General features: G+C 39.8%; 2 protein-coding genes across 11 annotated transcripts in view; one reads left to right on the top strand and one right to left on the bottom strand.

Annotated features, from left to right (window-relative positions):
- The first annotated feature begins 653 nt into the window (after window positions 1-653).
- Window positions 654-6,360, top strand: LOC139449743 (small ribosomal subunit protein eS1). Its single transcript, XM_071231267.1, has 7 exons — window positions 654-735; window positions 1,706-1,809; window positions 3,250-3,437; window positions 3,656-3,781; window positions 4,188-4,270; window positions 5,139-5,248; window positions 6,191-6,360. The coding sequence occupies exons 1-7, from the start codon at window positions 674-676 to the stop codon at window positions 6,316-6,318; spliced, it is 801 nt and encodes a 266-aa protein (XP_071087368.1). The 5' UTR covers window positions 654-673; the 3' UTR covers window positions 6,319-6,360.
- Window positions 6,361-13,825: 7,465 nt separating this feature from the next.
- The window catches only part of LOC139449904 (FHF complex subunit HOOK-interacting protein 1B-like), a 53,590-nt gene continuing 39,635 nt past the window's right edge, over window positions 13,826-27,780 (bottom strand). For 7 of the 10 annotated variants that reach the window (XM_071231496.1, XM_071231495.1, XM_071231500.1 and 4 more), the window contains 9 exons: window positions 26,588-26,755; window positions 26,309-26,388; window positions 26,004-26,183; window positions 23,487-23,624; window positions 21,493-22,463; window positions 20,385-20,563; window positions 17,274-17,478; window positions 15,871-16,150; window positions 13,826-15,074 (listed from right to left, as the gene is read on the bottom strand). In XM_071231496.1, the coding sequence (XP_071087597.1) occupies window positions 15,050-15,074; window positions 15,871-16,150; window positions 17,274-17,478; window positions 20,385-20,563; window positions 21,493-22,463; window positions 23,487-23,624; window positions 26,004-26,183; window positions 26,309-26,388; window positions 26,588-26,755 (2,226 nt within the window). In that variant the 3' untranslated portion in view covers window positions 13,826-15,049. Of the gene's footprint in view, window positions 15,075-15,850; window positions 16,151-17,273; window positions 17,479-20,384; window positions 20,564-21,492; window positions 22,464-23,486; window positions 23,625-26,003; window positions 26,184-26,308; window positions 26,389-26,587; window positions 26,756-27,780 lie in introns of all 10 variants that reach the window. The other 3 variants (XM_071231499.1, XM_071231504.1, XM_071231503.1) reach the window with 2 other exon arrangements.

The following is a 27,780-nucleotide window of genomic DNA, read 5'->3' as shown; positions in this document are numbered from 1 at the left end:
TGACGGTTATTTTGGTTCAGGCTTGGAATCCCATGGATGAATTAGTAGTTCTCACTGCGTTCTCGCGCCATTATTTAGGCATACAATTTCTGTATCCTATATAAATATTACCCGTGAAGATCCGGGTAGAACTAACGGGATCGGGTGGTCAGGCTCGCTGACTTGGTTGATGCATGTCATCGTATCCCAACTGCGTTGATCGATGCTCATGATGTCAATCACTGGATTGTCTGGTCCAGACTCGAGTATTTACAGACCGCCGTCATATAGCTGGAATATTGAAGAGTGCGGCGTAAAACAACAAACAAACGAATCTGTATGTTATATACATATACATATGTGGTCGCTACGAGTCTTTTAGACAAATTCTCCCACTTAATCACATTCGATATTTGATTTGAGTCACCTCTGAGTAGGATATGAGTTGACCTAGTCGTCAAAATACGAAACAAATCAAATGTGTTTCGTATAGCAAAGGAATATGTTAACTGTTTCTTCACATGATATTATTACGAAAGATACTAATTATCTTAGCATCCCGAGTATATATACATACAGAGTTCGACTGAAGATCACTTTACATATGTGGATTGGTGCATGGCGAATAGTATTTTTATTTCCCACAATGCCTCTCGATCTTTTCTAAACTTCCTCTTTACAACATTTGGCCACCATGGCGGTCGGTAAAAATAAACGACTGACTAAAGGAGGCAAAAAGGGTGCCAAGAAGAAGGCGTACGTTTGCAATTTTATATCTGTTGAATAACACCACCATTCTTAAATAAATCAAATGATAATGAATCCGCGATGTCTGCATTATATACCCGCTTTTGGTGGATTGGAGGCGGTACCCCTCACATCGCACATGAGTTTCGTTTACCATTAGCGAGTCTTGAAATATCAACTGGGTGGATATATCTGTTCGAATATAAAAAACCCAACCATGGCACATTGATACGATTGTCAGAATCTCATTAAAAGTCAATTGTAATCATCTAGTTCACACGTTATAGACTAAGGCCAATGTATCAAGTTTACGATGAATTGGCACTGGAAAAGTTAATGAAATATTTTTAGTTTTGTTTGACTTTAATGATAATTGGGGGATTCAGGGTGGAAATAAAGAACGTGGGATTTATCATTTCATTTAATTATTTTGCCATCAATGTTAGGTAAAATAAGTGCTGCAGACAAGGTTCTTTCGGACCGTACAAGACTCGTGGTCATATTGCAGGCTGTCCCAGTCAATATATGCAACTGTTAGTTTACGATTTGTTTCAGATTATGTATGCATTTACATATTTTATGTCGAGGAAGTACACCAATATCTTGGAGTAGCAAAGACAATATCTGTTCAGTGTTTTGCAAGAGCTAAATGGCATTATATTATTGTGATATTTGATATAACGTCTTTATTCTTCAATATCATTATTTTTCTCCGCCATGATATTGTAGGAAGTTTGCTTAAGCGGTGCAAAACCATAATCACTCACTTCAGAACATTTTGGATGACAGTCAGTCCCAAATAGTGGACCGATCTCAAACCCTGTTTGTTGCAACACTGTATCTTGATAGTGAAGTCATGTTATGATATAACTGGAAGACTTAATGTTCCATCATCAAAGGGAATGACTTGACATAGTTATGCCAAAGTTAAAACCTACATCATGTGCATTGTTGTAAATGATCTTGCTTTTCTTTCCAGAGTTGATCCCTTCGCAAAGAAAGACTGGTATGATGTGAAGGCCCCTTCTATGTTTGCTGTACGCCAGATTGGCAAAACCTTGGTTACAAGAACACAAGGAACAAGTATGAAAGTTTTCACTCTCAATACTTTCTATGTTTATCAATTAATGCCTAGTGTAAAAGGCAATATTAGGTATAATAGATGTGTGAAAATTATTTGCAATTGAAATTGACCCATTTCTGTCTGTAGGTTTTGATATGTTTGTGTGAAGTTATTTTATTCCTGGCCAGTGATGACATTCGTGCACCACGCTGAATCAATTCTTGAGGATTTGCCTAACCCACTGAATCTTTGTCTGAGGCCCTTGGTTGACACTATGATCAATGTGAATTGTGATTATTGCACTCTAATATATCAGATATATTTGCATGCATGTTTCTGGTAAGCGATTTCATATGCCAAGTGATATGGCCCCTGATCTTTTACACTTACAATGGAAGATTCAATACAGATCCAAACTGTATTATATACATTTTATAGTGTATATGCCTTCCAGCATCTGGATTGCCTATTAAAACTATATGCAACTGTGTTTAGTAAGAAGTGGTCCAGCAAGATTAAATGTACAAACCATGAAGGAATGTTTTCAACATTTTAAACACGTTAAAGATACATGCCTTTAGCTGTGGCCTAAAAAACATGAGCATTTGAGTAGTTCCATAACATTTTGATGCATACTGTAAATCTGAATTTATATAGCCATAACTTAGTCTATGGATTGAACATGTTGAAATGGATTAATCTGATGCCAGAAACTCTGTATGAAGCACTTTCAGTACCTCATGATTTTGCTTATTTATTATTCAGTATTGCATTTCTGTTAACTATTGATCTGGGAGAATAATGTACTAAAAGGAGACTTGCTCCCTTTCCCATTTATTTGGCCATTGTTATGTACTTCAAGGAGCATCTACCTTGTAAAACGGAATGTCGTTACACTTCGTCAGCCTTTTGTCAACTGACTAGTAAAATGAACTGTTCGACCATTTCTTTAAAGGGGAGAAGAAAATGAAAGTGTAACACGACTATGACGATCTGTGTAAATCATTTATTTGTAAACCATGGACATGTTACCCTTCCTGCAGACAGCATCTTCATTGCCAGTGATGACATTCGTGCACCACGCTGAACCTTTCTTGAGGATTTGCCTAACCCACTGAATCTTTGTCTGAGGCTTTTTAAAGTTGCTAACTGATTATCATGATTGTGCTACTGTTTTCTATGATGGACCTTGGTCAGATTACAAGAATGATCAGACACGTATCACATAGACTTGTGATATGTATGGATATATATCCTGATATATATTTGCATTAGAACATTTGAAACTAGTGTCCCAAAGATAATTCTGAATTAAGAAGTCTAATGAATCCATTAGATTAGTACAAATATGAAAATATGGAAAATTGTGTTTTTTCATAACTTGTCCTATGTTGCAGCTCTTGAATAGATAGAATTTACTATTTTCAATCATGCTAATCATATTGATGATTTTGTTCCAGAAATTGCCTCCGATGGACTTAAGGGTCGTGTGTTTGAGGTGTCCTTAGCTGACCTTCAGAACGATGAGGTGACCTTTAGAAAATTCAAGCTGATTGCCGAAGATGTTCAGGGCCGTAATGTCCTGACTAACTTCCACGGCATGGATCTTACACGAGACAAGCTCTGCTCCATGGTGAAGAAATGGCAGGTGAGTAACATGGGAGGATGGGTATGAAGAGACTTGTTCCAACAAACCATGGTTTCTGACGAATAGCTCCGTGACCAATGGCTGCAGTAGTGAAATTCATGGAAATGTGCTCCATGTATGCAGAGTAATATTGAAAGCCAACAAGTATTTTGAGTTTGATAAGTTGCTGAAAGATAAGTCTTCCTGATTTATGATTATCATACTGCTGTCTGTTTCAGACTTTGATTGAGGCTCATCTGGATGTGAAGACAACTGATGGCTACTTGTTGAGGATTTTCTGCATTGGTTTCACCAAGAAGAGGGCCAACCAAGTGAAAAAGACCTGCTATGCCCAGCACACACAGGTGAGTTGTGGGAAAACATCTTCCTTGTATTGCAATCTACAATCTTACCACTTAGCCAAATCCCTTGTCTGATAAGATTTCTTGCAGTCTAGTATGCTATGTTTGTGCCAGTGAATATTGTTTTGTGCAGCATAGCGCTTTTGCTGCTATCCATAGTCCATATTGTATTGGATGAATTGAGTTGAAAATTGTTTGGAAGGACAAGTAAAGTTTGATCCAGAACAGTATGTTCTTTATGAAATATGGTTTCGTATCTTGATAACTTTGACCATCAGGAAATAAGTATTTGGAATCACTTCATTAAACATTGTAAAAAGTAAAAATATTGCTTGGTTTTGAGAAGCCATTTTGAGTATAGTCGACTTCAAAATGCACTTGTGAAATAAGTTTGATGTATTGGTTTCAGATCAAAGCTATCCGCAAGAAGATGCTTGAGATCGTTGGCCGAGAAATCACCGCCAATGACATGAAAGAAGTTGTAAACAAGCTGTAAGTTGGAATGCTGATTTTAAGATTAAATGTTGTATTGATGCCTCCACCGAAGTATCACCGTGGGAGATTAATAGACAGGACTGGTTCCCAGTAACCATATGCTTGGAATAAAAATCAAGTAATCAAGATTTGGAGGTTACAATGTGGGAATGGCGGCTCGCCCCAGTGGGATGGATCAGTGCTTGTGCTAGCAACCTTTCATTTGCCTTGTCCACACTCGGTATTTATAGGTCGCTTTAATATGACTGAAATATTACTGACTGCAGCAACATATTTTTACATCACCTTGCACCTGGCCAGTGATGACATTCGTGCACCACGCTGAATGACTTCTTGAGGATTTGCCTAACCCACTGAATCTTTGTCTGAGGCCTAAATTATGAGTGACTGCAAAGGTATAGCTTTTGATGTAGCTGGATACCCATGAAGATCCAGGTTAGAGTAACTAACACTTTTAGTCTACTATTCCTAATCATAGTAACAAGTAAGCAAAACCCCCAGAAATGGCAAAATTCGACTAGTCCTTTTGATACCTTATCTATTGGGTATTGGGCAGTTTGGCAAGGACTACATGACTAGTGCCAATTTCTAACACTGGGTCTTCATCAACCCATGCTTGTTATAAGAGGCTAAACAGGATCGAGTGGTCAGGCTTGCTGACTCAGTTGATACATGTCATGATATTCCAAATACATGTCATCGTATCCCAATTATGTGGATAGATGCTCATGATGTCAATCACTGGATTGTCTGCGCCAGAGTTGATTATGTACAGACCGCCGTCATATAGCTGGAATAATGCTAGACATGCCTGTGTGATGGTCTTGCACGAAGTCCACTCACTTGTGTTTGTGTGTATTTACAGGATCCCCGACAGTATCGGCAAGGACATTGAGAAGGCATGCCAGGGGATCTACCCCCTCCACGATGTCTACGTCAGGAAGGTCAAAGTTCTCAAGAAGCCCAAGTTTGATGGTTGGTTCTTTTATAATATTTTCTTGTTCTTGGGGAAAGTCATTTAATAGTTGGTCAGAAATGTGAATTTCTAATGAATTATTAAATCCAGGAAATGTGAAGCAGTGTACATACATGTTCTGGTATGTTCTATGAATGTGAACAACTGCTTTCCTGAAATGTAGACGTAAGCCCTGTATATATTTTGTTCATTTTGAACAGCACATGAAAGAAACCACGTCATGAGTATATTTGAGTGAAATAATTGAGGTGTAATGATTCATTGAACATTGATGTCTCATGTTCCATGTATTGAATCTTGGGGTTATTTATTGATATGAGTAAAATGGTATGAAATTGAATTATGAAATAGTAGTCTGTTGCTATGTACATGAGGAATCAGCCAGTGTTTAGTGAATTAACTCAAATCTACCATGATGGAATGCATCTCTAATCGTAACTCTCAATTTTGTACAGCATCATTTACCAGGGTTCACTTGTAGAATTTTCTAACATGGGTCCTTTATGTGAAAATATCAAATATTCCAGAGGTACATCCACACTTGCCCATACAGCATAATGTTAAAATGCCCCATTGTATTTGAAAATGTGGGCCTTCCTTTCAAATCAAGGGGCTAAGAGCACAAATCCCCACCCTAGAAATATCCCTAAGGTACCGTTTTTCGAGGTTGCTATGAACATGAAGATCATATCATATTACTATTTATTGTATTACAACAAAATGGTACAGCTCGTTGAACAAGTTGAAGAAACGTCTTATGTCCAGTGACGGCTGCTGTGTTAAATATGAATCAGATCACAGCCTTAAGTAATGAGAGGTTACTTTGAGAGCAGTTGGTGTTGTGGGAATTAATACTTGTCATATTGAAACAATATTTTACCTCTGAATAAGTGGCTACTGAAGCTTTGTGTTGCGCTCTAACTCTGGATGTGTATTTTCAGTTGGCAAGCTCATGGAGCTCCATGGTGAGGGTAGTGGCGGTGGCTCCTCCAAACCCGTGACGTCAGAGGGAGGCGAGGGAGTGACCCGACCAGAGGGATATGAACCACCAGTCCTCGAATCGGTGTAAACTATGTACATGGGAAAAAAATAAAAGCTGTCGGAGAACGTATTTGTGTTTTCTTATTTATTTCACATGAACTACAACAGTGGGGAGTCCTGTATCAGAATTGTCAAAGGGACGTCTATATCTATAAAAAGGTGTCACGGATGGCCCAGTCGTCTAAGAAGCCACGATTCACTGTGCAGAGTTGCGTCCCTTGGGCACGCCAGAAACCTATGATTGTGGGTTCGAATCCTGGTTCACCCTGATTGTTTCTAGGTTTGTCAGCACCATACCCGTGCTCTTGGGTTTCACTGAAGTCAGTGGTAAATGTCTGAGACCTGCATCACTCGGGCTTTCCTCCCACATTAAGCTGACATGCTGCGATATAACTGGAATACTGTTAAAAGCGGCGTTAAACCCAACTTACAATGATGTTGTCATACATAGATCTACAAATAATAAGACTTCCCACCTATACCCTACTTATTTAATTTAATAAATCAACTGAGTCTAGTTTGGGACAGTCACATTTAGATATGGGTGTTGACCTTAATAATCCCTACTCCACTGTCAGACTAATAGGGGCATTTCAATCATTTAAAATATTTACATCTGATGCTTTTCTTTACATTCATGTCACTTTTTGGTTTCTTCATAGATTAAAATACCGCCTCCGTGGTCTTGTGGTAGAGCGTCCACCCGGAGAGCAGGAGGTCCGGGGTTTGATCCCCATCCGCGTCATACCAAAAGACGTTTAAAGATGGTACTTGTTGTTACCCTGTCTGGTGCTCGTCATTAAGGGGCTAAAACAAGGACTGGTCGGCTCGGAGTCAGTATACTGTGTATGAGTGGGGTATTCATGATAAACTGAGGCATTTTATCTCAGTGTGCTAGAACTATAAATCGGCATCAGTCCGGACTAGTACAAGCAGCCACACACGTCGCTATATAAGTGCAATAATCTTGGACGTGACATTAAACCCCATTTCACCTCACCTCATAGATTAAAATGATACACCCAATTGTGACGGAGAGAATGTACCATGTTCTCTGTAGAAAGCGCCCCCCGACTAACAGATAAGGCCAATCTGTAAGTAGTTTATAGTGCCCCCTGACCAACAGGTAAGACCAATCTGTAAGTAGTCTATAGTGCCCCCTACCAAGAAACAATTCAACAGTCCATTATTTTCTTGTGTTTTTCTTGGTGAGGAACATGGGTGGTCCAGTGTTGGCACACCTAGGTTCAGGATCCATACGCTGTGAGTTCAAATCCAGGTAGGGTCCCATTGTCATCTTTGATGTGCTAGTGATTGGGAGGTCACAATAATTGTAAACCTCCATCACTTCTGGCATTCTCTTGGACATTGTACTGACCCACTGTCACCGTCTTCCTGATGACACACTTGACCTTCCTGGCAACATAATCTTCCTGGTGACGCACACAACCTTCCTGGCAACATAACCTTCCTGGTGACGCACACAATCTTCCTGGCAACATAATCTTCTTGGTGACGCACACAATCTTTCTGGCAACATACACAATCTTCCTGGAAACTCACATGACCTTCCTGGCAACTCACACAATCTTCCCTGCTATGCACACAACCATCCTGGCAACGCACACAATCTTCCTGGCAACTCACATAACCTTCCTTGCAACTCACACAATCTTCCTGGCAACATACAAAATCTTCCTGGCAACTCACATGACCTTCCTGGCAACTCACACAATCTTCCTGGCAATTCACACAATCTTCCTGGCAACTCACACAACCTTCCCTGCTATGCACACAATCTTCCTGACAACTCACATGACCTTCCTGGCAACTCACATAACCTTCCTTGCAACTCACACAATCTTCCTGGCAACATACACAATCTTCCTGGCAACTCACACAATCTTCCTGGCAACATACAAAATCTTCCTGGCAACTCACATGACCTTCCTGGCAACTCACACAATCTTCCTGGCAATTCACACAATCTTCCTGGCAACTCACACAACCTTCCCTGCTATGCACACAATCTTCCTGACAACTCACATGACCTTCCTGGCAACTCACATAACCTTCCTTGCAACTCACACAATCTTCCTGGCAACATACACAATCTTCCTGGCAACTCACATGACCTTCCCTGCTATGCACACAACCATCCTGGCAACGCACACAATCTTCCTGGCAACATACATAATCTTCCTGGCAACTCACACAATCTTCCTGGCAACTCACACAACCTTCCCTGCTATGCACACAATCTTCCTGGCAACTCACATAACCTTCCTTGCAACTCACACAATCTTCCTGGCAACATACACAATCTTCCTGGCAACTCACATGACCTTCCTGGCAACTCACTCAATCTTCCTGGCAACATACATAATCTTCCTGGCAACTCACACAATCTTCCTGGCAACTCACACAACCTTCCCTGCTATGCACACAATCTTCCTGACAACTCACATGACCTTCCTGGCAACTCACATAACCTTCCTTGCAACTCACACAATCTTCCTGGCAACATACACACTCTTCCTGGCAACTCACATGACCTTCCTGGCAACTCACACAATCTTCCTGGCAACATACACAATCTTCCTGGCAACTCACATGACCTTCCTGGCAACTCACACAATCTTCCTGGCAACATACACAATCTTCCTGGCAACTCACATGACCTTCCTGGCAACTCACACAATCTTCCTGGCAACATACACAATCTTCCTGGCAACTCACACAACCTTCCCTGCTATGCACACAATCTTCCTGGCAACATACACAATCTTCCTGGCAACTCACATAACCTTCCTTGCAACTCACACAATCTTCCTGGCAACATACACAATGTTCCTGGCAACTCACACAGCCTTCCCTGCTATGCACACAACCGTCCTGGCAACTCACACAATCTTCCTGGCAACTCGCAGAATCTTCCCCAGCAACACAATACAACAATCCTGTACACAACTACAAATGTGATGCTAAAGTTCTTGAAAAAATAAGGACTCCTGGTTTCATCATTATATAATTTTAATAACATTCACATGATGTGAAAGCGGTGAAAGGACAAACATGTTGATTGTGTTGGTAAAAGCATTCCAGTGTTTGTATTGATGTGCAGGTACAAACACAGATGGGCCTTGCTTGCATCATTAACCATCACTAACTTATGTACAATAATAAAATATAGAATTACAAGAACCCAGTTGTTTAGACTCAACACTGAGTATTTATGTGTAAAAATAGACTCTTGTAAATCATGAAGCAATTGTGCTATGGACCATGAAAAATGCTTGTTACACCCTAAACTACTACTTTTTATAATGTCAATATCTCGACTATTGATAATCAGTATTTCTGACAGTGTTCAGCTGAATATGATCTGTTGAATCATAAATCAATCAATATTTTATGGAGATGTCTCCATCCTATTGTATAAAACCCCTTGTACTGCTCATTGCAGACAAAGAACTAATGCACCACAAAACATCACACTGACATCAACTGGTTCTATTTGGCAACACTGGACAAGATCCTTCCACAGTGTTGATTGGCATCACAGGTGTTCTGTTGTTCAGTGTCAACTGACAGGTAGGTTCTACAGTGTCACTTGTCCCTCAGTACCATGGTTTGACTGTTTAAGACCACACTAGGCAATATTCCTGCTAAATGACCGCAGCCTGTAATGACTTATTCTGGGCCAGACAATATAGTGACGATATTGCGAGCTGTCAGGGTACAACACTCCTGCATCCATGTCACCAGTGGCTGACCACCCGATCCATTTGGTTGTCTCTTACAACCAGCACAGCTTGATGGGGACCTATTCTAACCCAGAATCCATCAGAATGAAGATACTGGGCCTACAGGGATAATCAGAGGGATACCTACATTTTTAAGCTTACTTGTGTCCCTGAAAACAAACCTTTGATGAATTATTGGCTTTTTAGAGGACAAAGATAATTTGCTCTTAAATACCAGCAATGTTAATCTAAATCTAATGCTACATTTATGTTTAACCTTGATTATATTGGGCTAAATCTACTGATATAATGATTTTGAACGTGGTTAATGAAATGAAATACTTCTTTTATAAAGATAAAAAACAACACTCAGATCATTTTGAAAAACAACATGCACCACATGAATTACTTCAGGTTGAATATAAATACCTTCTATGTAATGTCCCATATCCTAAATTAATAAAAAAATGCCAAATACGAATAAATGCATAAAAATCCCAATACTTCACACTATCTATCCTAACATTGACAAGAGTGTCCCTCTGTCTCACATGGTCTCTATGTCTACCTGGTATTAAGTGTTACTTTTATTTATCACCTGTATGATTTCTTAAACTTATCTGTTGACTGATATATGCAACTGCCAATATCACATAATCTACATTCTGGATTTAGCTTGTGATATGTTGCCATTATACTGATATTCTCACGCAAGTGCCTTCCGACATCAAATATGTCAAAACAAGTTGACAAATTTACTAATATCCATGGCTTGCCAAGGATATTTTTAGTTTTATCTTAGAATCTTGATGTATTTGGGATTGGAAGACACGAAGGTGAGATTCTATTTATCATCCCAAACCATTCTTCCAACTTTTTCTGTTTACAAACAGTAACAACCGGTGTCACTGTAAATAATGCAGATACAGCTTCAGAGGCTGAGAGATTAGTGATGTCATTTGATTGTGACACCATAGTAACTGGTGACATCACAATGGCCTGCAAAGCATCATGTTGCTATTTTATTGTAGGAGATATCACTTGATCTAACCCTAGTGATACTCCTGTGGGAGAGAGTTTTGGGTGAGAAATAGGCTTCTGATCCAACAAAGGTGAGCATTGGGTGGGGGCTTGGCCTATTGTCTGCATGGAACTAACAAACAACAGGCCCCAATGCAGTCAAATGACACAAGTCCAGTGATAGTACAAAATTCCAAGCATTAGTCACTAGACTATACTCATTGGGCCTGTTCCACAAAGCAATACTACCATTCTCAACACAGACTTATGACAATCACAGCCATTAGGTCGCTTTGTGGAACAGGAACCCTGTATGTTACCGGTAAGCATAAGAGGGTGTGTGAATTTGAACCTATGAGTATATGTGTTTAAACTGTATACCCTACCACTCCTTTTAATGTAGGACTACACTACCAATAATCCCTACCTGGGTGATAAAGCTTGCTGACAGTATAGTCTTCCTTGCAATCTAACCAATTACAAACAAATTGTGGGTGTGTTTCTAAAGTATGTATATTAACATACTATTCTTGTGATGCATGTAACTTCACGCATGGAAAATTAGAATAATCTGAGTCTGACCTTTCTCTACCACATCAACATATTCATTCCCAGAACATCTCGTGTCAGCCTGGGAATCTTCCGATATCATTACTGAGAAAGGATGGTTTTCAGTCGGGGTGTTACATTTCACGGAGGCATCACAAATTTACACCTGATGATTTGATACAGGATACGCCTAACCAAGTGTCATAAATAATTCTGTATTGAATTTCAAAAGTAGTATTTATGAAGCTTTGAGAAAACCTAGCATGAAAACTCATGCTAGCTTATCTTCCCCCAACAAAACATGATGCAAAACTGGACTGCATAAGACTGCAAAAACAAGCCTGAATTCAACACTCATGGGAGCTAAACACAAACTAGTTAATAGCAAAGTGCTAGGCAGTCTGGAAAATTGAGAATTTCATGCAAAAACAGTGCAAATTTAGTATTACCATCATGCCTTTTCACGCCTCAAGTATCACAATACATACTGGATCATGAGTTACCATATTGTGACAATCTAGTTCTCAAATATTTGACTTAATATTATGTTAGAGATCATTATGCTGTTAATAAAATACCAAATATTCATGTTCTTTCAAGGCTGTCCACTAAAACCTATGTTAAAATCAAACTTCCAAATATACAATGAATCATAAAACCAGGCCTCAGTAAAGAGTACAACAGATATTCCTGCTATAAAATATTTCACTTCTCCCTACACACAACCTCAATAACATAGGACTGAATTATACAAGCTCTGAAGTGATAAAAATTTAATAAATTATATGTACATGTTATATCACATTTCATTTCCTGATAATCATACCCAATCAGTCTCCGTCATGCCACTCACATGACCAAAATACTCTGGCAAAACGAAGCACCATTTAGCATCCCGGTGTTTCAGTCACTGGCGTATATACACAAAATAAAACCATAAAAGCAAGGCCAAGGAGTAAGTAAAACAGGTATAATGTTTAAAACTGTGTACTCCCATAGCAGACAATCACAACAATGCTGTCTACCTAGTATCACGACTCCCACAATTAGATCCGTTATAGATTATCAATGAACTATTCAGCCACTAAAACCTTGTTCATTCAACAACATCAATACATTATCCTCCATAACAGAATCAGCTAAGTCACTAAGAGTGAGTATGGTTTTACGCCGCTTTTAGCAATATTCCAGCAATATCATGGCGGGGGACACCAGAAATGGGCTTCACACATTGTACCCATGTCAGGAATTGAACCTGAGTCTTCAGTGTAACGAGCAAACGCTTTTACCACTAGGCTACCCGACCGCCCCAAGTCACTGAGAGAAATGTATCATATGTGTATCTGCCACAAAGCTCTAACCATCTGTCGCATATATATATTACCATGCCAAACAATACTTCCATTTAAACATGTTCCCTCAGGCCAGACTTTCTCTTCTTTGGGGGTTACAGATTTTTGGCCCAAAAATACAGATGAGTAGATAAAAACAATTACAAGAAAAATTTAAATTTCAAATATTTGTTTTTCATTTCCTCCAAATGTTAATTAGGTAGGGAAAGAAAGTGGGGCCAGGAGCAATTGGGAATGTTTCGAGTTTCCCCTCCTCCATCATAGATACAGGTCTGGCGTGATTGGCCATAATTCATTGTGTTTCAAAGTTTTTAAGATAAATTATCAACAGGTGATAATGATTGCATTTTAGATATCTTATTTATGTTGATAGCCACAGTAATTCAGCTATTTTTAACATATTACTTATTTCTGGTCAGCAAATAGAAATACCACTGCTTTGCATTGTTTTTATTTTTTCACATTTCAATAATTTGAAGTCGCCAGATTCGTAAACCAAGATTTAAAAAAGTCTTTTTTTATGTGAATATATTTCGAGGAATCAGAGTAATATCATAGACCTTGATTTTGAAGCTAATGAACCAGCATTGTGTCTTCATCTACAGACTGAAGTGCTAAATGCATAGTCACAGATACATGCTTGAAATATAGATGAAAAACAAACTGTGCATGATAATAAAGTGAGAATGTTAAAGATCTCAGCATTCCAATCACTGGGTGAAACAAAGCAAAAGCTATTAACTATGTGATGTATCTCAATCTCACACACACCACGATGTCTGAATGAGCTGTATAAAGCAACTTGTACAGGAACCAGTGTTAGAAACAAAGTCATCGCTATCAGACATCATTATCACATTATCACTATTATCACACATCATTGTCTTTTCTTCTTATTTCAAAAGGTATAGCTTCAGAAATATACAAAAAACAAAGCCCAGTTTTTGTTCAAATCACTGATTGGTACAGGTCTGACAGATCTTTCAGTGCATAAAAGGAAGTAAGTCTTTTTTTTTTAAAATTACAGAGATATATCATTTCACTAATATTATTTTTCAGATAGTTGTAGCATGTGTTATATTTGTGCCATGCTCCTATAAACAATCTTTGACAGTACATATTGTACCTATATTGAAGCAATATATGAATAGATATATGTAATATTCAACACTCAACTGAATATAGAAGCATTCTCATTTGAGTAAAAATAGGAAACCTCTCGTAAATAAACACCTAAAAATCATATGAAAACCTTAAAATAGACAACGCACGAACAAGTTCACTTTGCAGAAAATATGATGAAAAAGAAAATTTGTAATGTCAAACTGTCTTTCATTTACATTGAAGTGTTGTGTGTGACCTGCTCCAAGATTGGGAGATACAGGTAATCAACTCTAGAGGAGACATGCCGACCTCAGTCCATCCTGTAGACAAGGTGTTCAAATCCCAAGTTTGTACCATTGAAACATCCACTGTGTCGTGAGTTAACAAGTGAATACTGACATTCCACACATCAACATCGTGCAGCCATTCAAAGAATCATGAGTCAGCACCGATTGCTCCACTTCTGATGACTTCAATAACGGCAAATGGCAGGTTAAATTATTCAGAAGCATTGTCAACAGTGTTCCTTGTGAATGATCCCATCAATGCCTTCACAAATCTCACTAGACATTTACCCTTAAAGCAATAAAAAAAATTCAAATTTCAGAAATTTGATTACTGTTTTTAGTTGAGATTTCCTGAAAGTTTTTTTGTCTGTTCCTGGTGTAAATCTATCACTAGGTTGGTGTAAATATCCTTTCTCTAATGGACTATTCAAATACAAGGTTAACATAAGCCAGCATGTTTATACAGGCAGAAGGTAATCTTCATAAATGATGGAGACACTTGGACACAAGGCTCTGCTGACAGTTCTAGCCCTACACTTTCCCTGCTGGGGCTGAGGGTGTATTGGTATGAGAGCCATCGCCCCATGTGTGGTGCCTCCTAGACAGAGGTGGTGATATGTGAAGTATGCTGTCTGTGCATGTCTGGAGGGAGTGGCGGAGGGTGTCGTCATGGCAACTGTCACTTGGATACACACTGTCTGTCATGACTCCAGCTTGAATAATCCTCTGCAACATACAGCAACGATAATAATAACAACCCTAAAAAGTATCATAAACATGAATAATACCCAAATGGTGACAATGCCACAAAATGCACTGTCCAAAATTGCTTATGCACCAGTCTGAGTCTAGGTAACGATTACACATGGTATGGCATGTTCAAGAAATGTGCTTTCCACCGTGTGTTGAATTCAGCAAGGTCTGATGTTGACAGAGGTGCTGTTCCAGACAGTTGAGGTTTACGTAGAGTTTATCTGGAATCATTTATTTCTTTACAATCATCATCATAATCATCATCATCATCATTGAAGTATTTTAGATCAAACTCAATTAATGATGTCCAACAACCCAAGTTTGTTTTTTTATGTTCCACCAAATTTCTAAAATCACTTAACCACTGTTAACATAAACAGAACTTATTCATTAAGTGGAGACAGTAAAGATAGTGAGCGTATGAGTGCTTTGTCTGCTGCTATTAGCAGTACTGTCACCATATAACCTGGCAAGACATACAACAGGGTTTCAAAGAGTGTACTCATTAGAGGACCAGCCTAGGTGTTGTGCATAACGAGTGAACACATTAACTGCTAGACTATCTGACCATGTCCACATCTTGTCAAACAAGTGATACTACCCATTAGAGGACCAACTGATGTGTTGTGCGAGATAGGTGAACACATGAACTGCTAGACTATCTGACCATGGTCTTGCCAAACAAGTGATAGTGCTGCCCTGTCCAGTAGTGCAATGTGAAATGTGATGCAGTATAAATATCTAGCTACCACTTCAACTGCTGCCGTACCCCTCGTCCATGCTGAGGATTGCATGCTCCTGAGCAAGGGCAGCTAATTCCTTCGTGAACTCATCTAGGATGATGGCGCAGTAGACAGCGTTCCATGTCTTCAGTGACTCCTCTGCACTGTTGGATGGCTCGTCATGGGTTCGATTGATGAACAGATAGCCTACTCCCCCCGGAACCCGTTGGAGTTGTGCCCCTTTGTTCCCAATATTAAGGCCTTTCTTGCTGGCAGGGCTCCGTCGAAACAACAGGTCACGGAGAGATTGGGAAGGGCTTCGCTTTTCTGTAATGAAAAGGAAACATTTCGTGGATTATTGGTAACAGAAATCTCATACAAAGTACATTGAAACCTTTGTAATGTGCAATTACCAGTGAAATCATAGATGGCATTGGTCTCGAGTAATGTCCATTTGTACATTTATGTGGTATACAGATTTAAGCAACAAAATTGCCTGGAAGATAAGATTTATTTACAATAAAAGTGGCCGGATAAACAGGGTTATTGGAAAAGATTGTACAATTTTGCATGCTATCAATTTGAGCTACAAGGAATTACGAATTATCTGTCCTGAATGAATGGTGAAAATTTAGAAATAAACAGATAAAAATGTTCAGATGACATAATGTAATCAATTTGTGACGTCATGAACAGTGGATCATGTCGTACTGTATTTCTTTCAACAATGAAACATTGTGACATCCAATCTCATTAAAATCAGATCTAAGTTCTCGCTGCCGCTAAACAAAGATCTTAGGACATCCCATTACGGGTGACGTCAGAACGACCTTTCGCGAATTTTGATTGACCACTGAAATGACTAACAAGAAGTCGACATCAGCCTATTAGAAAGCAGCTTTCTCAAGCTTTGTGTCACTCGTTTCAACCTGGCGACTTCCATTTCAGACTACGCTAGAAAAATATGTTGACACAGTTCTAGATTAAAATTTTGACAACTGAACAAACGAACATTCCTGAATGTCTAGTATATGGTTGAGATTGTATGCCAGGGCATCCCACGTACTGTGCCACGCCTCCTCCGTTCAAATGTTTATCCTGCGGAAGCGAGAGATAGACGATACGGGCCGTAACTGTCGTTCAGAATACACCGTGTTAACCTTTTCGAGGTTACATAATTAGATAACACATTCCGACTGTCACTTTCATGATCTGGTAAGCGACGCTTTGATTGGCCGGATGAAAGGTCGTTCTGACGTGACCCGTAATGGGATGTCCTCAGATCTTTGTTTAGCGATAGCAAGAACTAAGATCTGAATCTAAAATGCACATGTGAAAAATCAGAAAGTTATTACACGCGACCATTCTACCCTTATGTGTAATATGTAAATGTTCACACCAGCAACAGTTGTGATCTATCACCAGTACATCCATGAGTTATAGAGGTTACCTTTCGTTGGTATCTCAGAGATGGTTGCTGCCCGAGCAGGTTTGACCGGAGATGACCCAAGACTTGCCGGCACAGGGTGGAACCCTGCACTGAAGTAACTCTCTTCTCGGGACAGAAGATTCTTGCGAGCAAGGATGATTAGGTTTTCAAAGTTGGGGATAGTTAAGGCATAGTTGTCCACTCTCTGGCGCACAGAGGATAGCACCTAAACAGAGACAACTGGCATTAGAGACAGAAATTCAGATGGCCGTCTGTCACCGGTAGTCAGACTTTTGACAGATTGAAATGCTAAGCAAGGCGTCACACGTTTCATAATTTCAAGTAACTAGCAAGGAGTAGTCTTACTTACAGTATCAATTTAATAAATTAATGCACAGCCATGAAAAATGATAATTGAACTTCTGAGCAGCCCTTCTTTGCATCATACATTCTGTATCATAGGGAAACACTGTCAGGAGCTATATTGATTTAGTCAAGTGCTTTTCTTATCGTGATGTTCATTGGACCGATCGTATATATTCATCCAATCATGAACGGTATTGCATTGATTTGTTATGGTTCATCCGCCAGTTTTGTTGATTTGTGAGCACATGGCATAAGCAAGATTGTGTTTTGTTTATGTCTTAATGACCTTTGCCATTGACTAATGACATTTCTTGGGTCTAGTCATTGACCTTTGTGCAGCTTTTAGTATCAAAATCACTGAGAGATAGGTAAGAAACTCCATGTCGGTTAACTGTTTTACTCTGCAAGAGAACTGACTACATCGGAATACGTTCACAATCCAGTAGACTCATGGTGATATACTCATACAGTGAGTATCACCTCCTTGGTCTAGTGGAGGAAGGAGCGTTTGCCTGGAGAGCAGAGGGTCGGTGGTTTGCTATTAAAAGGTACTTGTTGTTACCCTGTCTGACGCCTAGCATAAGGGGGATGACACAAGGACAAGCTAACTCAGTCGCTATGCTCCAGCATGGTATCTCAAACCAGCGTTAGTCCACACAGGTACAAGCAGCCATCGCCTTCACAAAGCCTTAACATTAGTTGTAACTATATCAACATGAAATAGGAAAGATGAGGTGGTGGATCAGCAAGTAGGACCCACCTGCACCAGCAACTTGACTGGGTTGAAAGATGATGATTTGGTTTAGCAAGAATTACCTCCCTGCACCAGCAACTTGACTGGGTTGAAAGATGATGATTTGGTTTATCAAGAATTACCTCCCTGCACCAGCAACTTGACTGGGTTGAAAGATGATGATTTGGTTTAGCAAGAATTAACTCCCTGCACCAGCAACTTGACTGGGTTGAAAGATGATGATTTGGTTTAGCAAGAATTACCTCCCTGCACTAGCAACTTGACTGTGGGTTGAAAGGTGATGATTTGGTTTATCAAGAATTAACTCCCTGCACCAGCAACTTGACTGGGTTGAAAGATGATGATTTGGTTTAGCAAGAATTACCTCCCTGCACTAGCAACTTGACTGGGTTGAAAGATGATGATTTGGTTTATCAAGAATTACCTCCCTGCACCAGCAACTTGACTGGGTTGAAAGATGATGATTTGGTTTATCAAGAATTACCGTATTTTCTTGAGTATAATGCGCACCCATGTGTAATGCGCACCCCCCTCTAGCGGGTTCAATATTTTGGAAAAAAGGAAATTTGAATATTATGCGCAGAAAAAAATTACACCGTACCCTTTCAGCGAAGTCCGGCAAACGAACGGGTGCTGAGAAACTTTGTCAGTACAAATTCGAAATTTGAGATAAAAAATCACCAGACATGTTTATTTACCGTTTAAATAGTATTTATTGTTCTGCTAGGCATTGTTTTACATCTAGGGATTAAGATTACCTTGTGTATTTTCTCGTAAACTAAGCCGGAAACAGCAATCAGCTGTACACACGTTTTCTTGGAATCGACCGGTGATTCGGTCAAGACACACCCAATGATATAACTTTATAGGATTTTTAATGCAAGGATCGGCAACAATTGTATCTGAAACTATTTTATTTATCAGGAATAATATATTCCATTATTTTCTTAATTATATGCAGCCTTTACTAAACATGTTTAAAATAATAATAACCCTAAGCGAAGCAGCTGATCGCTATTCCCGGGTATTATTTTTTACATGGAACATGTCTGACCAGTCACCGTCAAGGCTCACGCACACGTGAGCACGTGAGCGCGAGAATTTCATGTTGACATAGAATCGTCAAACAAAAACAAATATGACTTTTAACGAGTCAAAGTATGTCATTTATGATATATGTATCCATTCTCTGTCAACTAAAGTTCGTTTCAAGGCGTCAATAGAGGTATTCTGACCGTGGTTGCTGTTAATAACGGTGAGTTGTGCGATCTTCCGATCGCTTCACACACGATTTCGCCGAAATTAATAAAAACAATATTCTAAGGAATTTTGAATAAAACTAATGAAGTAAGTTACAAACATAAGTCCAGAAATACAAAGAACACTTTTTATTGACAGACAGTGTAATTACGTAATTATTTTGCGTACTTCAGTATTGATTTGTTGACATGGTATTTCCGGTGTTTCGTGCTCACGGTAATGTCTTACATCCAAACTCATAATTCGTGTATAATGCGCACCCCCTTCTACACAGTTGTGTTTTTTCGAAAAAAAGTGCGCACTATACTCAAGAAAATACGGTACCTCCCTGCACCAGCAACTTGACTGTGGGTTGAAAGAAGATGATTTGGTTTATCAAGAATTACCTCCCTGCACCAGCAACTTGACTGGGTTGAAAGATGATGATTTGGTTTAGCAAGAAATACCTCTCTGCACCAGCAACTTGACTGGGTTGAAAGATGATGATTTGGTTTAGCAAGAATTACCTCCCTGCTCCAGCAACTTGACTGGGTTGAAAGATGATGATTTGGTTTAGCAAGAATTACCTCCCTGCACCAGCAACTTGACTGGGTTGAAAGATGATGATTTGGTTTAGCAAGAATTACCTCCCTGCACTAGCAACTTGACTGTGGGTTGAAAGATGATGATTTGGTTTATCAAGAATTAACTCCCTGCACCAGTGACTTGACTGGGTTGAAAGATGATGATTTGGTTTAGCAAGAAGGACCTACCTGCACCAGTGACTTGACTGTGGGTTGAAAGACGAGGTTGTGGTTTAGCAAGAATGACCGGAGTATGGGCTGGGGATAGGCTCCCAGCTGGGCAACGATGCCGGTCAGCAGCAGGTTCATGTACAGAGAGTTCTGGGTCATACTCTCCAGCTTGGAGAACACCGCGGCCAGGAAGGGACCTGCAACACAGGCAATGAAGTCAGAGTGTGAGTAAGTTTTTTTTACGCCGCTTTTAGCAATATTCCAGCAATATCACGGCGGGGACACCAGAAATGGGCTTCACACATTGTACCCATGTCGGGAATCGAACCCGGGTCTTCGGCGTGACGAGTTAACGCTTTAACCACTAGGCTACCCGACCGCCCCCAATGAAGTCAGACTTGTCATATTACTCCCGAAATGTAACTAGTAACAACTTCTTTCTCGACAACAATATATTCACATAGCCATTGCCTATATACCAATGAGTTAAGGTATTTCTTTCTTAATTACATGGGAGACCTCACGATATGTTACCTCCACAATAATCTCCTATGACAAATTGTATTGAAGGAGTTCAGAATACCAATGACATATCATCAATCTACTATATAACCAAGTTTACAATGAGAAATATTCGAGCCTTCACGGTTAGTGACCTACATGTCACTATTCTGTTTAAAATGTAACTTTCAGTTGACTAGCCTGCTGTAAATACTAACACCACACATTGGTCAAAATTAACAGTATCCTGGGTCAATAAGGCTAGGTGCTAGTCAGGGAACCTCTAGGTCTAGTCCTATTGTTTAAGGACCCGTGAAGATTCTGGGGTAGAATAAGTCTTCAGCAACCCGTGCTTGCCTTAAAAGGCGACTATGCTTGTCGTAAAAGGTGACTAATGGGATGGGGTGGTCAGGCTCACTGACTTGGTTGATGCATGTCATCGATCCCAATTGGGTGGATCGATGTTCATGATGTCAATCACTGGATTGTCTGTTCCAGACTCGATTATTTACAGACCGCCGTCATATAGCTGGAATATTGCTGAGTGCGGCGTAAAACACCAACCAAACCAAAACCTATTGTTTAAGTGTGAACACTGCAATACGGTGATAGAAGAGTGGCTGACCTATGTTGGGTGCACTGCTGGAGTAGCGGGGTGTGAAGGCCCGGGAGGCGACAGAGGGGGAGGGGCTGGCAGCCATACTGAAGGGCATGTCCACTTCCGTCCACCGACTCGGCGACAGCGTCAGGTCGGGGGTCAGGAAGCTTCGTTGAGGCAGCTCCTGCAGAACCTTCTGGGCGTTGGACCTGTCCGGGGAGGACATTGTGATCTCCACGTAACTCGACATATCCCTGAGGTTGAGGCTGCACGGAACATCCACGTTGGACCGGACAGAACTGTGAAAGCTGCTTCCTGACTTGTTTGACTCCTGGGAGTACAAAATAGTGTCATTCCCAACTGAAGTTGCATTGAAAGAATGGGACATATTTGATAGCACCGATTCTAAACTCTGCATACTGTCCTCTATAGAAGAAGCTGAATCATCAGCTGGGTCAAATTCATCCAGGTAGCGAATAAAAGAATCTAAACTATCTAACGATGAAAACAGTTTTGAAAGACTTGGCGACTTCACCATCTCACTATGGGATGAGTTATTGCACAAAGATGACGTGTCTCTTCCTGACTCCATCTTGTCCGTCGAGTTGTCCATACAGCCGTTAACAATCACATCGGCTCCTACTCCACTGTTCTTAGAGTTCATATTGCCGTGGGAGAAGAGTTGGACTCTGGGAGATGTCGTCCCCTCAACACCTGTCCTGTCTCCTCCCAAATCCAATGCAGGTTTTACCCGCGAATCTGACTGACTTTTATCACCATCAGCTTTGTTCTCACTGGCTATCTTGTCAAGGAAACAATCCGGTGGCGGTGTCTCTCCATTATAAGGGGCAGACCAGTTCCGACATGCTCGGGCACATTTTGTCAATCGATAACGAGCATCATGCAAATATTCAAAATAACTTGTTTCAAAGTCCTCGATTCTCGTTTCAGGAGTAGTGGGTGTTTGTGGGCTTCTTCTGACAGCTTCCTGTGTTGCCCTGGCAACAGCAATTTACATAATCATGGAAAAGCCACAAAGAAAATGAGTTATACTCATCAAGAGAATGTACTCAATAGATATGCTTTAAACATACAATATCTATTTAATGATAATTAGATAGTGAATGATATGAAAAACAGAAAAGATCTAATCTTAAATCACTTGATTCAATTTCAATGAGGAACATCATGCTTGCTGGGACCATTCTCAGTGCATCTATCAATCTTATTATCCATACAACAAACATGCATACATTCGTTTCAACAAAAGGCATCACAGTTTAGTGCATTCTTATAACAAACCTAAATAAATGTAACATTTGTCTGCTCAAACATTCTCAGGGATAATGTTTCTGTAGACATGCTAATCTCAGAACAGAGAATAATGCAACACCCAGGTGACATTTTCTCAAGGTCACTGCAGTTTCTAATTAAATATGTTAAAAATATGTTGTTTCTTTAAAAATCTAAAATTACTGGCAGCAATTTTTTTCATGAGTGGACATCAAGATTTTAACCAAATAGTCTACAATTATCTTTGGAAAATAACGACAAAATTTGGCAAGAGTACAATGACATATTCTATTCCATTAAACCTTTTACTCACCTACAAAGAGTAGACTCATGGTCCCATCTAAACCTATACAGATTTACACACCAATAGGTACAGAACTCCAGTCATCCAATAAAGAAGTCAATATAATACAATTGTGTAATTGGGGAAGTTATTTTAGAGTACAATGTAATATACATGAATCCAATACACAAGTGATGTAACGATACAGCAACAATACACAGCGGTCGATATATTATGAGGCCGGCAAGTCTTGCGGCAGACAAAACTAAGAATGTTCGCGAATTGCAGTGGAGACGAAATTTTAACAATTTTAAAATTTGTAAACTATAGATTAATCGACCATCTGTCTCATTACATCTCAGGTGGACGTGGAATGAAAAGCCCACAGGGAAATGGCGATGGAAAGATTCACAGCATCTGGCATTAGTGTTAGTCAACCACTTACGGTACAAGCTGGGAATTGCTTCGTTTAGCCTTGGAGTTCTTTCGGGAGAAAAAATCTCCAAAAGGTTTGTTGGGCCTTGCGATTGGGTTAGGACTGCTCGAGGGTCGTCTAGTTCTACTGTTTCTATCATTTAGAGAGCTACAGACAAAATAAGTGCAGGAATAACCAAATGGTACTGTACACACCACAACCAACACTATACAAAGTGGGGAACTTGATAGTTTAGTTCATGTCACTGGCAGTTCTTTATCTTTGATCTTTTATTAAACACCAGAATGCCACATAACATCTTTAACATGCTGAATGGTATGGTATAAGGATTTCACAAAAAGAGAATTCCTTCAAGTATTTGTTCACATTTTCAAATTCAGTATACAAATTTTTCACAATGTATCCACAAAATGTCTGCTGACATATTGGCTAAATTATCAAGTTTCCTTGGTGAAATGGATATCAGAAAGTAAACAAAATATATCAGAGCTGGAAAAGACAAAGAGTTGCTGAAAAGTCCCCAAGTAAGAGCAAGCCAAGAATCTAACCACTGATAATCAGGTGTTCAGATAGTCTGGATTCAAATTATTTTTAAGTTTAAGACATTTTTCCACACTTTCACTAATAAGACCACTTAGAATATCATGAACACAGGATAATATAAATCAATTTAAAACATCATCTAAAATTTTTGCTCTCCCAACATAAAAACTTTCCTTTTGTGATATGATGGAGTGTTTTTGTTCAGTCAACATAGCAAGAAGGCTCAACATGTGTTTAGTGGCTCTTATAGATGACACTGTCCATAAAACTCTTATTGATACTATTATCCATACAACTATTACAACGATAGAAACTAACAGTTTTGTCCACTAATCCTGATAATGATAACGTACTGTATAGCAAAACCCTTTAAAATTACTAATTTCTAATAGTCCTTATTATACCTTAACTATAGGGCAGTTTGGCAAGGACTACTGGACTAGTGACTATTTCTATCGCTGTTGTTAACAGTCTGAAGGGAGCAACACTGACTATTATTGATGCTATTATCCATACAACTGTTAATAGTCTGAGGGTTACAACACTGACTCTTATTAATGCTATTAGCAACACAACTGTTAACAGTGCAACTCTGACTATTACTGATGCTATTATCCTCACAACTGGTAACAGTCTGACAGTATTAAGCAGAAGGAGAGATTTGATACAAGATTCAGCAACATGCAAACATCATGAAAATGGCCACTTTCTTCATTAAGAAATACTGATGAAGATAATGATAGATATATATATCAGCTTTGACTGTCAGTATATATCGTCTGGGTCACGACAAACGACATATTGGGATAGAGAGTCACTTTTATGATCTGGGTCGCAATGTCATCTCGGCCTAGTCAGAATATCATGGTCTGGGTCACAGCAAAAGTCATCTTGGTCCATACTGTCAGCATTGAGGTCGGAGTCACAATGAACGATATCCCAGTCCATACTGTCAGTATCATGGTCGGAGTCACAGTGAACGACATCTCGGTCCATACTGTCAGTATCATGGTCGGAGTCACAGTGAACGACATCTCGGTCCATACTGTCAGTATCATGGTCGGAGTCACAGTGAACGACATCTCGGTCCATACTGTCAGTATTGTGGTCAGAGTCACAGTGAACGACATCTCGGTCCATACTGTCAGTATCGTGGTCAGAGTCACAGTGAGCGACATCTCGGTCCATACTGTCAGTATCATGGTCGGAGTCACAGTGAACGACATCTCGGTCCATACTGTCAGTATCTTGGTCGGAGTCACAATGAACGACATCCCAGTCCATAATGTCAGTATTGTGGTCGGAGTCACAGTGAACGACATCTCGGTCCATAATGTCAGTATTGTGGTCGGAGTCACAGTGAACGACATCTCGGTCCATACTGTCAGTATTGTGGTCGGAGTCACAGTGAACGGCATCTCGGTCCATACTGTCAGTATCTTGGTCGGAGTCACAATGAATGACATCTCGGTCCATACTGTCAGTATTGTGGTCGGAGTCACAGTGAACGACATCTCGGTCCATACTGTCAGTATTGTGGTCGGAGTCACAGTGAACGACATCTCGGTCCATACTGTCAGTATTGTGGTCGGAGTCACAGTGAACGACATCTCGGTCCATACTGTCAGTATCATGGTTGGAGTCACAGTGAACGACATCTCGGTCCATACTGTCAGTATCATGGTCGGAGTCACAGTGAACGACATCTCGGTCCATACTGTCAGTATTGTGAAAGGAGGGTTACAGGAACTGAAGGTTACAGGAGTGATAAAGAATTACAGCAATGATGTATACCTGGCCTAGATACTAAAATTACTAGATTACTAAAAGTGAGTACCACACCTATAGAAAACCAAACCCCCCAAATCTTGATAAAAGAAATTAATTTCAGCAAAGACATGACCATGTTCAAGATGACAAGAAGACATTATAGAGGAAATATGCAAGCGGTTAGTAGTGGCATGGCCGGACGATGCAGTGTACCTGGTCGAGGGAAGTGTCTTATCGTTACTGTGAGAGGAGGATTTAGGGCTTTCCGTGCTCCTCGACATGCAGCAGGACGGACGCAGAGACAGGAACTTCTCCGCACTTTTACTGTAAAGGTCAAGGTCCTTCACCGACCTTCGTTGACTGACCATTACGTGGGTACAGGGAATCAGGTATCTGCAACACAAGGGTTATTCATTCATTATTATTGATGATGATGATGATGATGATGATGATGATGATGATGATGATGTCCTGACCAATGATAGCAGTTCTAGTACTGAACATGAGATGCTACTTACTTGAAGACCAGCTGGAGCATGACATCCTCACAGTTGAGATTGATCAACGTCTTGAACAGCGACAGTGACACCAGAGACAGCTGCAGCAAACAGACACAACATGTAGTCAGTGCAAACTACATCTCCTAGTGGGAAGTGTCTACAAGCCTGACCCCAACACATTATACTCATTCCTTTTGAAAGTGATACATGTAAGGAGGAGAATTTATGGATGTCAACTTCTTTATTATTTATCTTTATGAGTATATGCTTACTCCTTTCATCAGATGATAGGCTTACCCGTGAACTGGAATTGATTCTGGTGATCAGTGAATCAAGGATGACGATCTCATCATTCTTCTCCAGCAGTATAAACTTGAGTACAGCCCGGATGAGAACTGGCTCCGTGATACGTCGTAGGAATAGGTCAAGGTAGGCGGTGGCTGTCATCACTTCCTCTCGGGAATTCTGTAAAACAGCACACAGTTCATTGAAACAGGAAGCATGAAGACTTACCTCCCCTTTTCAAGGTCCTCAAAATTAGCAGTATTGAAAGTGCTGCCGGGTTTATGTGTTATGAGACTATGGGCATTACATGGATAAATCTGTAACATTTGGAAAATACATAATTGTCCATTTACAGCATGCTAAGCATCAATTATGTTTTGTTTGTTTTTATGTTGTTTAACGCCACACTCAGCAGTATTCCAGCTATATGATGGCGGTCTGTAAAATAATCGAGTCTGGAACAGACAATCCAGTGATTGACATCATGAGCATCGATCCACGCAATTGGTATCAAACCAAGTCAGCGAGCCTGACCACCCGATACCGCCTTTTACGACAAGCATAGTCGCCTATTACGGCAAGTATGGGTTGATGAAGATGTATTCCACTCCGTAATCTTTACGGGTCCATCAATTATGACAAGGACAAGAATACTGTACTGAAAATACCGTACCTTAAATATGTAATCTCATTATCAAACTGATCACACTGTAGCAACAGTTGTCAAAAGGCTTTGAACCCTTTTTCTGAGAAATGATTTATCACTTTCCTAAGATCCATCTGCCCCATGTAAATAGTATGCTTCAGGTGATCAAAATGATATATCCTTTGTATATGCTATACTTGCCTATTTATGCCATAAATCAGTGGAGAAAGAGCATAGAAAATTGAAATATTCCTGACTAAAAACACAACAGGTCTTTGTGAAACTGTTCAATAAAAGAATGTGCAGATACATGTGACTGCATTCAAAGACTATTAAGCACAACATCTTTACAAATATCTACATGGCTTGCCACAACAACAGGTAACCTTACGAGTTTCTATACAGTCATATACTCATGATGTAAAGAAGTGAAGCATCTCATCTTCCTGTTACATATTCAGACCAGAAGATGTCACACTTGGTCAACAATATTTACTGACTAACAATTCAATAAAAAAATACCATTGTTGTGCAAATATCATCTTTAAAATAATGCATT

This window comes from Haliotis cracherodii, unplaced genomic scaffold (assembly GCF_022045235.1).
Source record: "Haliotis cracherodii isolate W230 unplaced genomic scaffold, xgHalCrac1.p SCAF_8, whole genome shotgun sequence".
In the NCBI taxonomy this organism is placed as follows: domain Eukaryota; kingdom Metazoa; phylum Mollusca; class Gastropoda; order Lepetellida; family Haliotidae; genus Haliotis; species Haliotis cracherodii.
Note: the sequence above shows the minus strand (reverse complement) of the source record. Positions and strands in the feature narration are given on the sequence as shown.

Bases quoted from the DNA above. Each gene is read 5' to 3' on its own strand.
- LOC139449743 (XM_071231267.1), top strand. From the start codon at position 674: ATGGCGGTCGGTAAAAATAAACGACTGACTAAAGGAGGCAAAAAGGGT. The intron at 3,438-3,655 runs GTGAGTAACATG...TGTCTGTTTCAG, and splicing joins CCATGGTGAAGAAATGGCAG to ACTTTGATTGAGGCTCATCT. The intron at 3,782-4,187 runs GTGAGTTGTGGG...TATTGGTTTCAG, and splicing joins GCTATGCCCAGCACACACAG to ATCAAAGCTATCCGCAAGAA.